This window comes from Coturnix japonica, chromosome 2, assembly GCF_054131305.1.
Source record: "Coturnix japonica strain WE chromosome 2, WE-NBRP24, whole genome shotgun sequence".
Lineage (NCBI taxonomy): Eukaryota > Metazoa > Chordata > Aves > Galliformes > Phasianidae > Coturnix > Coturnix japonica.
In genome coordinates this window covers 137,598,312-137,614,921 of record NC_140664.1, presented here as the reverse complement: position 1 = coordinate 137,614,921, position 16,610 = coordinate 137,598,312, and the positions used below count along the sequence as shown (strand labels likewise).

Genomic DNA, 16,610 nt, shown 5'->3' with positions numbered 1-16,610 from the left:
AGTTCACTAGGTGTGAACTTCCTACTCAGATGAGCAGGCAAACTGCAGAGAGCTTTTATTGCAGGAATAAAGAACTGCATTTTTTTTTTAACACTGAGAAGGAAATTTGGAAAGAAAAAATGTTTATAAAAACACTGCCTAGCATTCAGCTGTTCTGCGTCAGTTATCTGCAAGCACAAAAAGAAGATGTTGCTTTTAATAAACTTGGCCATTAGATACCACTGTGGAAGGAAGAAAGTGGAAGAGAAGGCAATGGCTCACTGCAGTACGGTAAGGAAGAGCAAACTACCTCTCTGTTCACCTCCCATAACATCTTAGAGAATTAACCCATAGATGCACCCATAGATGCAGTCAGTGGTGCTTCTCCTGGGGGTAGAGTCTGACATCAAATAATGAAGAGAAATTTAAAGCTAGGGAGAAGCCTGAATGGACTACCATGCTGGTGACAAGCTATGTGAAGTTGTATTTCTCCTCAGTGGTTTTGACTTGATGAAACTATCGTTTGACCAGGTGTTCCCATAGCATCCAGATACAACAAACAGGGGAGAAAAAAACCAAGACTCGATGGGTTTTATGAAATCTTCCACCAATATGAGCAGCAAACTGAAATCTTGCTTTAGCTTTTCCCCTTCCTGAAGTAGGGTCCAATCCTACAACCTGTTAACAATGCGGTGTGTTCTGACAGTATGTTCTGCTCTGCAGTAAACAGCTGTGAAATACAGTCTTAAGTTATAAGTCTGCTGTAAAAAAAACCCTACTTGTGTAACCACTCCCAGTGCTCTCCTCTTGGCTTAAGTATTGCATACATTCCTTGAGCTTTGTTGACCTATACTGCAACAGAGGAAGGGGAGAAGAGGAACGCCTCCCTTTTTTTACATATATTCATGTTGAAATATAACTGGATGTTATATTATTCTGAGGTCTTCCAAGAATTATTACATACATTCTCACAAAATTTACTTTACCTGCAGGAGCTCTTGATAAATGTGTGATAACTGTGGAGCTGCTGAATCATCAGTCTGTGGTATATTTTACTTATAATTGTGCATTTCATTGCCTCTGCATTCTTCATTATCCTGTATTCACAATGGCCCCAGTTCAGCAATCACTCACACCTCCACCCTCATCTGATGGCATAGCTCTATTAAAGTCACTGGGCTTACAGATATGAACAAAATGATCCCAGCGCATATTTCTAGGACTTATTCCTTAAAAGCACAGGAGCTGATATATATTGTTATAACTGTGGTAAAGGTGTTTGTTTGACTGTGATTAATTGTACAGAACAAAAATTAGATAAGCAAGAAATGACAACAAGTGTAAAATCAAGCAAGCAAGTAAATAGTTCTTAATGTTTTCAAAAACATAGAGAAAAATTTATCTTCTTAAAGCTGGAATAGAGATTTGGGAATGAGATGCTACACACTCTCTGACTGAGAAAAAGTCAGTGGCTGAATGGTTTGTAAAGAGAAAAGATTGCTTTGCTTGCCCTCCGAAAGCATAGCTTGATTTTAACCTTGTCTCAAATTGAATTGAATAATGAGAACAAAAATATCACTTCTATGCTACAGTTAAACCAGAAGAAATTCGTTCAAAAGGTGAAACTTAAGAGAATGTGAAATGCTTCTCAAACAGAAGTTGGGTTATAATAACAATATTTCATACTGATGAATAATACTGCTGCCTCAGTAATGCTATACATACATAAATACACCAACTCCAGTTTTATCTAAGTGTAGCAGGCTTGAAGATGACTCAATTTTTTCTGCACTTTAAGGGAATAAATAAAAAAAATGAAACAATTAGGCAGTGAAATTGAGCAGAAGAATTTGAAAAGCCACTATTTAAGGGATGTATAACACTTGCAGCTCATGTGGACAGCATGGCACAGACTCTCATGTGTCTCAGCCACTCCTGAGTGGAGTGGAAGTGGAAGCATAGCATCCCATACAGGACACAGCCAGAATCAGCCGCTACCTTTTCTGCAGCACAGTGACCAGCTCCAGGAGCCTGTCTCTCTCCACTTCTGCAGCCTGGCACAGGGCCTTGTGCTCCGTGATCTGTGTCTGCAGCACTTTGAAATCCAGGCTGTCATTGCCAGCAAGCCTAAAAGCAGCAGAAGCATAAAAGAATCTGTTTCCCATTTCATGAATGAAAGAAATGGCAGCATCTGAAAAAACATATCAAAATACACTTGCCTGAAGACCCAGTCAGAATGCACTGCTAGGATCACTACCTCCCCCCGGTATCAGTCCCCACACCACAATATATGGAATATGTGGAACCAAAGCAAATCTTTTGCAACAGTGCTCTCCTTTCCCATCACCCATGAAAACAAACTTCCCCTGCCATCAGTTTACAGACTCTCTTCCCTCAGCTGCTGCCAAAGTAAGAGAAGCCTACATAAGGATTCTCCAAAGTGCTACACCAGGCTATTTAATGGCATGGTATCGATTTTCTCTAACTGAAAGCCTTCAGGCAGCATTAGTAAAATGGCCTTTCTTGTTCCTAATATGCAATGAAACGAAGGGAAACTTCCTCCACATGTCCCATTGTTATGTACTGCATTTCTCCTCTTACATCTCCAGACAGGAGTATTCAGGAACATCTCCCTTAGAGCCAAAAACAGGAGAAACTTTGGCGTCTGAGGGATGAAAAATGGAAAAAATGGGCCATAAAACTAGCAACTGATTAAAAAAGCAAGACAGCAAGAAGACACCGCAGCCTTTGTCAAAACCCACTGACAGTATCAGATGGCAAAAGAAGCTGCCATTACTAAAACAAGGCAGCTAAAGGCTGCCAGCAGCTTGTGGAGTACAACAGGTTCTCTCTTGTTTCAGATAAGCCGACACACATACCTTCCAGGTGTGATGTTGCTATTGAGAAGGGAAGGTTTGGTAGCTGCTGATTCTATAAGCGTATGGCCCATTCTGGACACGGTGCTAAAAGAAAGAAAACTTTGTTAAACACTGACCTCTACAGAGGGCAGTCCTCCAAGAAGTCTGATTTTCTGTGTTTATTTCTGCCTTGCGGGGGAGAGCCTGCTAGAGCCTCCTAGGGGGTACCACACAGGATGTGCACGCACCATAGCTCAACTTGCTATCTAACCCCACAACACACTGCAAAAACACCCTGAGTGTTCCATGTACAAAAAATGAAGCTTGGTTTTTTATCTCTGTGCTTCTGAGGGTACTTTGCTGGCACCTCATGCCAGCATTTTGTACCACAACGTCATAGCATACGGATGTCAAGAGTTGCCACAGGGCAACTGGTGAGCAGAACCACCAGAACCAACCTAACCCCTGTTCCACAACAAGATGTAGAACTTTAATTCTTGAGTTCAGCCATCTAAAGGTAATTCCCTGTAGATGTAGCCCATGTTTTCTGGTCTTTAAGCTGCAGCTAACAATGGATAAAGCCTTAATATAGTGGAACAGCCATCTAGGCTGTGACTGGTTAACCCACCCCAAAACCAACTGAAGGTTGGTAATGACAGACGTGGCCCAGTCTAAAGCTGCAGATTTTAACTTGAATGTCTCCAAGGGGCTTTAGATCCTATTTATAGCATTTTTCATTTCATCTTTCTTGATAGGAAAAGATGATTCACTAAAGTAAAATGGAATAGATGTTTCATCGGCATATTAAAGTTAATGGAATTGAGTGAGCCCTGCTGACCGCATTATTAACAGCTCTTGCAGATTCAGACTCCCTCGTTGCCCACCTGACACCAGCCATTGGCCAGAACAACATAAGCTACATGCACAAGTAGTAATTTATGCATTGCACTTTAGGGCTCCTAACAATGCCTTTACCCAGCCCAGCTTTCATGCTCACCCGCCTGCTTACTATCACCAGACATTTGAAGTAACTGGCAAAAGAAAAAAATAAGTGGATAGAACATAGATTTGCCCCATGAGAATATTACATCTGTGAAGTTACAAGTCAGAGAATAAAGCCAACTGGGAGTGCAGAACCCTGGAGATGATACCACTCTGCGAGAGAAACTTTCAATTAAGGATCCTGTTCTAACTCCCATTTCAGAACACTCCAAAGAGACTTTTTTTAGTTCTGTGATAATGTTCTGCTTAGACACAGGGAGGAATCTGGCAATTTTCAAGTCAGTCTTTGTGTCTGAAGTAATGTGGTTGTCTAGTTAAGGTTTCATAAGAGAAACGAGTTGCCACTTTAACTTGCTAAAAAGTTTACTCCTTCTGAGAACACCCATCTCAGCTCCTCCTCAGCAACAAACCCAGCATTTTAAATGGAAAAATACAGCTGGTGTTACGGTAGCTTCAAAGAGTCAGGGTGAGCCACAGCCTCATCAGCATGAACAAAAATCAGAGAATTGTATTAAGATGAGCATAACTTACAAGGACTTCAGTAAGACTTTTAAAAGGATGCTTGTTAAGAGTAAACAGTGTGGTGTGTTTTCAACATTTCTGCAAGGAAACACTACTCAAAGCACCTTTATTGATTTAAGCAATGCACTGGTGATGTACTATTTACCTAAAATGGAGTTGTGTATTAATTTGCCACCCTATTTTCAGAATGCTGCTCATTAGAAGCCCTGTTTCTCCTAAGAGAACAGAATCACAGGCACTTAAGCTAACCACATAAGCATTATCCAAGCTGGAGGAAGAGAATTAGCTGCACTACCATCATGCCAAATGTAGTAATGTCTGCAAGCCTGTGTATCCTCTTCTGTTCCAAGACAAATGTCCAAGAGACAATGCAATTACAGATTCCCATATACCGTAAACAGCCTGCCACAACCATTGGCACACAGCACTAGTGGCCTGATAAAGTTGTCTGGGAAAGCCATGCTTCTGAATAACTCACAGCAATATTTAAAGACTGGCATTAGGGTCTTCTTACCGAGCAGATGCAATCCTTCCAACCTGATCGCCGGCTGATGTCAGAGGCTTAAGCCCAGAAAGATATAGATCTTCTGAGTGTGCAGAGGGTGGTGTAACAACAGCTCCTGAATTGTCCCCTTGATGGGCAGATTTCTTCTGTTAATGTTGAAGCAGGTTACAAAACCAATTACACAGTTAAAGAGAAAGAGCTGCATCAATGTCTGATCAGCAGATTGTGACTATTGCTAGAAGCATGCCAGAACTTTTAATTTACAGAACCTGCTCAGAAAATTTTCTTTAGTTTCTAATCATTGCAGAACAGAAACAAAGCAAATGTCAGTAAAAAGTGCAGTTTCATATAAAATCATAGGTTATACACAGTGTCACTAGAGAACCTACAGTGCAGCACCACCACTGCTAGTATGGTTGGTTTGTGTCTCTATCTTAACATTTATCTTGGATTCAACATTCCAGCCCCCATTTCCAAGGTATCTGACAGATTCATAACCTCACCATAACCCTACAAGGGTTTTATATCTATGGGAACTGGATATCTAGATACTCTTAACAAAATCAGAGCACAGAAGCCTTTGATATGTTAGTGGACTGCATCTCAATTCCTATGCCTGTGCAAGAGTACCATCTTGTTGAAGACATCTTAACATACTAGTCCATTAGCATCCAACCTTTCTGATTCTTTAATCTGTACAATGAACTCTTCTGACTACCTGAAGTGCGAGTTGCCCAATCTCCTCTTCCAGCTCTTTAACCTTTGCTTCTCGTTCAGCCACCATCTGCCTGAGTTGCTCTATAAGGCAGTTTTGTTTCTGAGCCTCATTGTTCAAGTGCTGTCCTAGCAACTGCTGGGATTCTTTGTTCTTCTCATCCTGCTGGCTCATGTGCTTTAAGATTTCCTGCATTTGTTTCTGCTGGCTCTGATAAAAGAGAAATAATGAATGAGATATACATTTTTGTACACGATGATTAGTAAGATTCTGTGCATAGTTTAGATCATCCAAGAAAAATACCCATTTATGAGTGCTAGGGCAAGAAAGAATTTGGTCCACTATGTTTTAAGTGTGAGATCACCTTGTCTTCCCTAAGTAGATAAACATTAAAAGAATTGCACAGCACATCTACTTCTAATGTCCAGATGTGTTCTGCTGGGTAAGGACAGTCCTTCCTCACTGGTCATATCAAGGCTTTAGCAACAAGATGGTTCAAGTTAGAAAGATCCAAGCAACTGAGAGAAACATCTCTTCAAGATCATGACAGTGGGCACATATTTAAGCACGACTCCATCTTGGGTCCCCATTTAGCACTCCTAATTTTGAAGGCACCATATCCTCTTAGCTTCAGCTACTGCAACCACATGTGCCTACAGTGTAGTACTCATGGTTCAGTTTTCATGTTTTGGGTTGTGTAACACAACAAATTAAAGTGTAAGACTGCAGGCATCCTCAGATTAAAAAAAACACAATGTAAAAACTAGTCTGAGATCAGTCCAGCTTTCTGAGTCAGGCAAGAAGCCCTTTCTCTAACTACTTGACTTTCCTATTTCCATCATTCTGCAAAATGTTCCTTTACAATGTTTACAGCTTAGAGCCATTCGATTACAGCTGTCACCCCTGGTAGTGTTCTGTAGCCTTCATGTAACCTGATTCAAAATGTAGAAGGGCTTTAGCTAATCGTGAAACCTCTGGCCATCACGATTTGATCCATCAGTTCCTGTATACCCTAAGGTTGTGTCACTGTGTCTTTAAATGACGCCACATTTCATCATTTATAGAAAGAGGGATGACTGCAAGGGCAATACCAGTAAGGCATCGATGAGCTCATCATCGTGTTTTCCTTTCTCCAGCAGGGTTGCGATCTGTCCTTTCAAGGTTTTCACTTCGCCACACAGCACTTTGTTCCTGGCTTTTGTTGCATCGAGGATTTTTTTCACTTCCTCATGATTTTTTTGGAGAGCATCATGTTCCACAGTGAGTTTCTGCAGTGAAGCAAACATATCAGAGGAAATGACAGTTATAGCCTGTCACCAAGCCTTGCATACTTTGGTAAGCAAAAAGAGTCACAAATTGCCTGGAAGAACTGGAAGAAAAAAGGCAATGACATATCAAATCTCTCCTAAATAAATAGAAATTATAAATAGCGCTGCTCATCTGTTTGCCACCATCAAAAAAAGATCAGTCTGATCAGAAACACAAGTAAACAAGGTTTATTCAGTATGTCAGGAGGCACACAATACGTTTGTGTTACTGTGTAATTCTGCATGCTTCTGCTCTTTCATTTGCTTCATTATCCTCCATGGGGAAACTTCCTTACTTCCAGATACAGGCTGGTGATGTCAGAGTGCCTACTAGAAGCAGCGCCTGGTATATGTTGTCTCCTGAGCCATGCCTTCACCTAGTTGGAACTGGTCAGAGAGCACTCTAATAGTCTTGTAGAAATGGACAAGTGCAAGGAATTTGGGGGAGTGGAGCCTGAAACACAAAGGCAGAGTGAAGCCACGCAGATTACAGTTATCAAGGGAAACCTTCCCAGTGCTGCATGCCCGTGGCTATAAATCTTTTTCATTCTCACAGCTGAGTAAAAGGTGTGTATTATCCCACTGCTCATTCTACTGCACAGTTAAATTGTGGTGGCAACTAATTAAGCTCTGGAATGGTGTCAGGTGACTTTTAGAGAAGTGAATGCAAGAAAAGACTTCAGGGAAACTTACTTTGCTAGCTGACGCCTCACACCACAGCCCCTGTGTTTCTCTTGGACACAGAACTTTGTATCCTTTCCATTTTAGGGTTTACTGTATATGCTATTAGCTGTACCCCTCTAAATCCATAAACACTGGATGCCTCTTTATCTTTGCAGCAATAGATGGAGGGTAAGAGCCATTTTCAAAATGCCTCTTGAAATGAGTCTACTGTATTTCTCAGCTTTATTCAAATGTAGGAGTTCATCACCATAAAGATACACGAGGTGTGAGGGGCATGCTTGTATTTAACACTGCATAAAGAATGCACAGCTGGTCATAAGGAGAGAGGGATCCTACAAAGGTTGGATGCAGATGCAGCAGGGACTCTTCCTACATGTGACTTCAGTGCAAAGCCTGTGTCAGCTGCACTGCATCCCTGCTCCTCTCTCCTACTGCCTAACATCATATACCAGGCCTAGTTGTCAGGAGGCCACATTTCAGGCCAAGCAGATGCATGTGACACATTAATCATGAAGCAGAAGGAAGACCTACTGAAAGGTTTGCCTGGCCACACGAGTTCAATGCAGAAAACAAGCATGGAAGTCTTTTGCACAGTCTGTGAAACATGACAGGACTTCCTCAAGCAGATCAAGTGGGCTTCCAAAATGGTCTCCAGGTAGGATATATAACATATACCCTGAAAGCAAGGCAGGTTATTACACTGAATATCTCAGTAAGACTCAGGTCAGCTCATACGGTTTTACCTCCAAGGCTTCTTTCCTTTCTTTTTCCAAACTGCGAATTTTCAGCAAGTTCTTCTCTTGGGCTGACAGCTTCCTCGGGTCGGTAAGAGCCAGAAGTTCCTCATCCATTTCACTCAGTGATGTTTTGCTCTTGTTTTGACCCAACTGACTCTCCAGCTCTCTAATCTAGGGGACAATACAGAGGCCAAGCATCAAAAAGCACATAAACAAAGGGAGCTCAGACTGCAGCATCTTATTATTTACATTTTGACATTGTCGTGGCTAATAGACACAGAGCAGTGAGTGTTTAAAAAAAAAACAACAAAAACACATTTGTTTGCTGCTATTAAACATGTATCTGCGTGTGCAGGGAGGAGATACGAAACAAGATACCTAGCCTTGTTTGAGGTGTTCTGGGATGCTGGAAACACATAGGATGCAGTATCTAAAGGACATCAATATTCCTCTGGAGCAATGACCAAAGGGATACACTGTGTCACCCCAGCTGGCATTAGACATCTGTGTGGGCAGCTGAACTTATCTCCTGCATCTCAGCTATTCACTACAGGTTTATTTTATAGGCAGGAGAAAGAAGTGGACACTGCTGCAGTACTTCTATTCTGCTGCTTTGGAGGTGTCTTCTGAGATAAGATGCACCCTGTTGATCTATTGACTTTAATTGCTGACAAAAAAGGGGCCTGTGGAGTCTGCACAGACAGAAATTTCTGCAGTGCAGTACAGTACAACATGTACAGACTTCAGATGAATCTCAGCCAGGGGGTCTAGTGAAAGAAAAATGTAATTTGCCTGTGGGAATACAGAGATTAACTATTTCAGTCAATCAGAGTGCAAAGATCACAGTTCATTGGCATATCAATCAATATGAGAAAAATAGGAAGTTTGTGTTTCAAATTACATGAGAGAAGTTTTATGTAAGACGCTGACAAAGTGTCTCCCTGTGCTGATCTGACATTTCAGCTATACTGTGCTCTTTAGAGCTAAAGACTTTACTTTTCCTGGGGGAACAACTTGAAAATCTTATCTGGCCTCAATTCTTCCCATGTGACTTCAAGCACTGAACAAAGGTGTGTAAGACAGAGCACAGAGATGGACAAGGCTCCTTCTGTACTCAGTGCGGAGAGGCACCTTCACAACACCTTGGGATTTTAACCAAGCTGCCACAGCTCTCCAAGGTCACCAAACTCTCTCCTCCAACACAGATGCTACCCAACTAAATACTGAGGCTTGCATGTTTGTAATAGACTAATTAATGTACTCTCTAGGAATTCTGAAAGATTGAACACATCAGCACACATTTAAAATTTAACACATTACCACCATGCACACACACACACATGCACTAAAATAACATTCCAGAAGTTACTATGAAGGTTTTCATTGCTTTCCTAAGCACAGCAAAGACTGATCATTTATTTGCAGCAAGTACTTTGTACTGGGACACATAAGCAGGTATAGATATTAAGAGTGACTTAATAAACTAACAGGTTACCTCAGACATCTTTCCTACAGAGAGCATCCCAGCACCCAGCTTACAGGCACTACACAGGCTCTTAACTCACCTTGCTTTGGAGAACAAGAATTTGCTGGGCCCGTCCACGCCAGCTGCCAGAATTGGTCAAGAGACTTTGGATATTCACATCTTCACCAACTTCATTTGCTAAGAGCTGCAAAGAAGGGATTAACATTAGCAACAAGACTAAATTAAAACTTGTTGGGGAGGTTGGAACAAAATTCACCCTCTCTAGTGGTATACACAAAACATTCTTTCTATATACACACTATAGCCTTTATCACCTACACCTGATGTCTGGTACTCCATGTGATGGAAGCTCTTTCAGATCATCACTGCTCCTTAGGAGGGTCTGACTAACAAAAATGGCTTTAATTGTTAAGGTGGATATTTCAGTATTTCAGTGTTCGGGTATTAGTCTCTGTTTTTATTTTATTTTTTTATGAGTCCATATTTTGCTGCCTGCCTATGGAGAGTGTCAGATTGGACTGTCTAGCTGTATCTAGTTGGGTGTCGTGAGCAGCACCCACCACTCCTGACATCTAATATAGTTTGCATAACAGACATCAAGAATCAAACGGCCATAATATGTCAGTGGCCTGATCACATATCTCTCCCCTTCTATCTCCTCTTCTCTTGCACTGTGATGAGAACATCTGCCCACCAGCACTGCCACCAGGATATGGTGACCCCTGTTAAAGAACAAACAAGCCAGCTGTTGGCATTCTGATAAGAAATACTGATGCTCTCAAAGCAATGGCACTTAGTCGCCCAGATATGGTGATGCTTGTTAAGGAACCAGGCAGCATAACATGAGATATTGACTACAAAATCAAGCAGCTCCAAGTCCTAAGTGGAACTCAGAACTGAACTGCTGCTGGAAGGCAAAACCTCAGACCCCCTTGATAGCCAGGGATGCCTCCACTGATGCCTTCCTTCTTTAAGGTCTGAGTGAGTGGCTCGTATTCATTTAGGTGAATTCAGAGCTAGACAGTAGACTATCACATGCTGATTAGCAGGAATTTGATCTGCAGAGGATTCTGTAGATAAAAAATTCTAGGTGACTAAACATTCTAAATAATAAGAAAACAACAATACTTACTAAAATATCGATGTAATGATAAGCTACAATGGCTGCTAAGATTTTTAGGCAATAATACAGCTCTAATTATAACCATTAACTTGCAGGCATGCCTTATTCTTCCAGTGAACTCTAAAGGAACCTGCCTGTTCCCCTAACACCAGGAGAAAGGTGTCAAACTGTGCTACCTCTGTAAGAAGAGCATTTCAAATTAATCACCGAGATTTACTAAGCATTACTAAGAGTTTTCAAAGTATTTAATTATTTCATGTATGATCTATAGCTAGAACTAAGTAGGAACAGAGTAGAGCTCTTGTCTTAATACACACCCCTGCAATCAGGCAGTAAGCCAATCTCTCTCACACAATTCTGAAAGAGCCACATTAACAAGAGCTAAAGTTAGTATGATGAGCATTTAAATTATTTATAAAAAGGTCAGCAGAGTTCTATTTTTAGAACCATATTCTCTACTCTGATCTGCATTGCAGGTCTCTTACGCAAAGAAATGAAACTAAAGGAAGCAGAGTACAGAGTAATGCATTAAAATCCACCATGAATCAAAAAGGAAAAGGTCAGTCTGGATGTCACTCCACCAAGCTGCTTAAACATGCTTTAGTTCAAGTATGATCTTTAATCTCATTAATGTTCATGGGACTGAAACCTACATTAAAAGTAAATACATAATTAAATGCTTTGGAAAATAGGAATGGATCTGAATGTATGCTTCAGGTCAGTCAAAACCTATTGTGCTGGACTGGAACATTTGAATCTTCAAGTACCTCTACCCATGATAAGAGAAGAAACAATGGAAACATTCACCCACAGAGAGAGACTCTTCATAAAGAGAATGAGACCTGTGTGTGTCCATGTGTGTATCTTTCCAATGCAACCACTGTATCTGTGGTCTCTTATACCCAGAGTTCGCTGGAATCATGGATGCTAAGGAAAGCACCTAGAAAAAGCCACCTTCTGATTTCACATGAGAGAGATCATGCCCAGGATCCCAGCCACAGACTGCGTCCTGGGACAGTACCTTTTGGGTCATCTTCAGTTCCTGTTTTGCAGATTGCAGCTGGTTACGATACTCCAGCACTTTGAAGTTGGCTGTAGTTAATTTTTCTTGCAATGCTTTCACCTCTGGAATTTCAGCCTTTGAAGAAAAGAATGGATTTGGTAAGAACAAAATCCACAGTGAAAAACTGAAGTTATAATGGTTCACAGATCCAACAGAATCTCTTTTTTCCACACCAATGAAAATGCACTCCTTACTGTTTAGGGTACAGGGGAAGCGAAAGCAGAGCAATCTGGCTGCAGAATTAGTGATGGGGTACACCCCTGTCATAAGAGAAGGAACGCACAACAGCAAAAGTATCAGCTATTACTTCTGATCTGATTTCCTCTCCATGGGTACAATTCATACCAAGTTTTCTTCTGTCCTCTTCAGAGCTGACTGCTTGATGCCATCATTGCCACTAAGAAAATGTATTTTTTCCACCGCTGTCTGCAGCTGGAAGGAAAAAAAAATGCACCATTATTGAACAAATATAGTGAAGAGAACACCTACATGGAAGATTAACTGGTAAATAATACAACAGCAATCTGAATGATCTTCTAAGAAAAAAAGACCTTATTACGCCTTGCTTTTTACATACAGCCAGTAGAAAACCCTTGTCCTGAAATGCTTCCCAAAGAAGCCTGTATTATTTTATTGTGGGAGAACTTCAGTGGTTTCTGGGGAATTTTATCATCAGAGGTTCATAAAATAAGTATTTATATGTATCAGTGAATGCCCAGGACAGCGCAGATCGGGATGTTGTTGTTGCCAGTTTACCTACTTTTCAAGAAAATCAGGATATTCCATAAGCAGCACAAACCTCTGTCCACCAGAGGAATTTAAAGGGAGAAATGACGACCTAATGCCCTACATCTGTGATTTAGTAATCATGTCAACACCCATTTTTTAAGCTAGTATAGCTCTAAAGTAGCATTTCTCAATGTGTAAAGCATATGTCTACTATTGCTTCCAGTTAGAATAAGAAGGCATAGGCACTGTAATAATGAATAAGAAGGCAGAGGCACTGTTATCCCCTTCTGAATCATGTATGTTTTTGTTGAGACTGTAAAGACTTCTTACAGGATCAGAGTGCAGTTTGGAGCATAAAAGTTTGGGAAATGTTGTTTCAAGGGGCTGAGATTTCAGTCTTTGAGGTGGGAAGAAAATCTTGATTATTTGCCCAAATAAAAGAAGGCTCTGAGGAATAGCTTCTTTATTAAAGCCATATCTGGAGAGTGCAATCCAAAACCACCTGAGCGTTTCTTGGCAAATAAAGCCGTGCTTAGGGCACCCTTCTATCCAGTTCATAAACTCCTTTAGCTGGTGGCAGCTGCTAGGTCAAATTCTAATTGTGTTTTCTGCAAACATCCATTTGTGGTCTTTCTTTATAAGTACCACTCTTTGCTAAGCAATTGCTCAATGACCACACCCTGCATTTTGTTTGTGGGAACACATTCATCTTAAAACACTTATGATTTCCATATTTTTCCGTTCTCATGCAAGCAAAGAGCTAACAATAAAACAACAGTGTTTTTCACTGGTGTGGTAGTGATGTATTCATAAGGTACCTTCAGTATAATTCATTCTGGACATGGCTTAGTGGGAACTATTGGTGATAGGTGGACATTTGGACTGGGTGATGTTGGAGGTCTTTTCCAAGCTCGGTGATTCTATGATTTCACCAAGTTTAAGCCATCTAGAAGTGAGCATATGGGATGAGATTCAACACAAAAAATTAATGCTTTTCCTGCCCTCAGTGTGAATGTCTCTATTTATAATGCATGGAACCTAGTCAATACAATCATGGAAGTCTACTCTTCATCTAGGTCTATATTAGATCAAGTAGATGCATGAAATGAGGGCTCTGTTCTTTCTATCATTGAAGGAAAAAGATGAGTGCAAATCATCAGCTCAGCTTCAAATTATTAAACAGACGTGAATCTCCACAGGTTCCTATCTGTGGTAGCTCTTCTTACACATCACTCAACATTAAATTTCTATGATTCTATGATTTCACAAAATCATAGAATGGCCTGGATTGAAAAGGACCACAATGCTCATCTTGCTTCAACTCCCCTGCTGTGTGCAGGGTCACCAACCACCAGATCAGACTGCCCAGAGCCACATCCAGCCTGGCCTTGAATTCCTGCAGGGATGGGACATCCACAGCCTCCTTGAGTATTTCTGATAGAGACCCCAGATTGTAGCTCATCTCTATCTCGGAAGAGACAAGTTGCTTCATTGGGTTTTGATTTTGATGGTGCTAATGCCCAAGTAACAGATTGGTTCATATCTGAGAAGTTTACCACTGTTTGGATCAGCAATTACTGTTTCTTCCCTTCCTTTCCTGAAGTGTCTGTAGTACTTTTCTTCTGGGTAAATACCAGAGAATATTAAGTTTCTGTCTGAATAATGCTCATTACACTTCTTCAGCAGAGGATTATAACCAAGACAATTTTGTTCTGGAATACTTCCTGAAATTATTTATGGCTTGCTTCCCTATGTGTGTGACTTCAGAGGTCTCCAGCTATGCCAGATATTTCTTAGCCAGCAAGCCAACCGTTTCACAAGACCCGTCTGACTAGAACTCTCTTCATTTATGGAGTTCTCAAACATAGTGCAAAGTGCAGTAGAACACACTGAAAATGATTAAAAAATTACCAAAAATGCATAAGGAAGAACAGTAGGAGCCAATGAACAAAGTAAATGCTGAGATTAGAGCATCTCTTTTTCATTTCTTCTCAGAAAAATTAGTCCTATGAAAGGTCAGCCCATATAAAAAAGTCATACTGAAGCAGAAGAATACACCTGCCTGAGTGAAGATCTGCCACCTAGAGTGACATAATTTGTTCCTACCTCAGTTCAGACAGCATTTATGCCACTTGTGCTTCAAAATACAAGTGAACATTCCTAAATGGCATTTCACACATCTTCGGCTCGTTATAACTTACTGATATCCTCTTCTAGCTCCTCCTTGCTGCAACAGTGGAAACAGCTGAGGGCATACATCCCTCCCTCCCAGCACTGACAAAAATGATGAGAACTCCAAGCACGGATGCAAGAGCAAATTCAAATTGGCAACATGAATCAAGCCCACAGCTGCTACAGCTCCTCAACCCCAAAAGCTGGACTTCTGTGTTCTAGCAGGAAGAAAAAGAAAACAAGAAAAATGCCTCACTTCTCTCTCCAGCTCTTTGACTTTGTTATTCAGTTGCTTCACTTTGGCTTTTTCACTCTCAGTCTCGGCAATTATCTCACGGTTCTTTTTGGCCAGTTCAACTATTTTCGTAGCTGCAACATCCCCTGCTAAACCAGACGTCCCTGGAAAGTACACAAAAAAGCAAAGGATATTTCTTACAGGCAAGAGTCACAATAGATGATGCTTTTGTTCTCTGTCCAACGCACAGTGTACTGCTATTGTCTAAGTCATTTCTCATTTCTGTGCCAGGCACTTAAATGAGTAATAGAGGGAAAAGAGGCGACAGTGATCCCAGCTGGATTGCTTGATTCTTTGAACAAGCACCACAGTGTGACCAGCAAAGCCACATTTCACACTTTAGCAATGGCCACATCAAAAGACCACAACAGAAATAGCAATATTTTTACATGCAATTGGTAGAGGTGTTTTCTGCTCATCACTGTGAAGGGCTGTTATGACCAGGTGGCAAAATTTGGCACACTACAGAAAAAGGCAGCTCTCTACTTTGCACTGGTTGTTTACTTCTGGTGTTGTTGAAACAGAGGTGCAAACTTTGGTAGACATCTGTCCTTAAAGGTCAGGGACATTATTGCAGTTGGGTGCTGGATTACTTCCAGGAGATTTCTTTGTGCCTATTTATGTGTCCCTTGTGATTATACACAGAGCTTTACTGTATTACTGTGATCTTTTAAACAGACACTTCACTCACTTCCTCATCAGAGAAGGTTTGATTAGTGTCACAGATAAAGAAATCCCTGGAATGCCTTCTGTGTCCTTGGCTTTTGTTAATACCACATAGGTAAAGAAAAGCTTTCGTACAAGTGCAAAATTGATATAATTACACATAGTGCTCAAGAAAACCTCTAGCTCGGCAATGAATATCAGCTTGCAGTAACGCCTTACATTTGGGCTAGATGTAAACTGGGATATATGTACAATGAATTAGCTATTAGTTCTTTTTAACTCTTTCACCCTCCTTCAGTATTCCTAATGATTTTTCTGCTGACATCTGTGATGATTATATGCTAGAACTGCACTGAGATGCAAAGATGACAAACTGCTCTTAAATGAATTTGGAGTCCCATTAAATCTCTGGAGAGCTCAGAAAAGCTATGCAGAATACAGGCGAGAACAGAATGTGACCCCATGTCACTATTTTAAAACCTTGTAAAGTAAATAAAAAGTTTGTTGTTTTTAAAAACGTTTTCACTGCTCTTACTTCTTTACCTGATATGTCTCCTCTAGCAGTTATTTATTCCTTAGCTTTCATAACAAATAATGGCTGCTAAGGAGCACAGTACATACTAAACTAACCAAGAAACAGGCTCAGGCTCCCATGCAGTGTCTTCAAATGCATGGCACACATTTAATTAAAGATTCTTATTTCCCTGAAAAGTGTGGGAGTCTCTTGCCACAAAGTAGACTGGAAATACAGAGGTATGGAGCAAACT

At 40.8% G+C, this 16,610-nt stretch overlaps 1 protein-coding gene across 4 annotated transcripts in view; it reads right to left on the bottom strand.

Annotated features, from left to right (window-relative positions):
• Window positions 1-16,610, bottom strand: part of CCDC13 (coiled-coil domain containing 13) — a 29,748-nt gene that overhangs the window by 6,529 nt on the left and 6,609 nt on the right. For all 4 annotated transcript variants that reach the window (XM_015853007.2, XM_085539157.1, XM_015853009.3 and 1 more), the window contains 10 exons: window positions 15,139-15,281; window positions 12,327-12,413; window positions 11,940-12,056; window positions 9,875-9,979; window positions 8,316-8,480; window positions 6,673-6,849; window positions 5,585-5,791; window positions 4,876-5,012; window positions 2,859-2,942; window positions 1,978-2,106 (listed from right to left, as the gene is read on the bottom strand). In XM_015853007.2, the coding sequence (XP_015708493.1) occupies window positions 1,978-2,106; window positions 2,859-2,942; window positions 4,876-5,012; window positions 5,585-5,791; window positions 6,673-6,849; window positions 8,316-8,480; window positions 9,875-9,979; window positions 11,940-12,056; window positions 12,327-12,413; window positions 15,139-15,281 (1,351 nt within the window). The remainder of the gene's footprint in view (window positions 1-1,977; window positions 2,107-2,858; window positions 2,943-4,875; window positions 5,013-5,584; window positions 5,792-6,672; window positions 6,850-8,315; window positions 8,481-9,874; window positions 9,980-11,939; window positions 12,057-12,326; window positions 12,414-15,138; window positions 15,282-16,610) is intronic.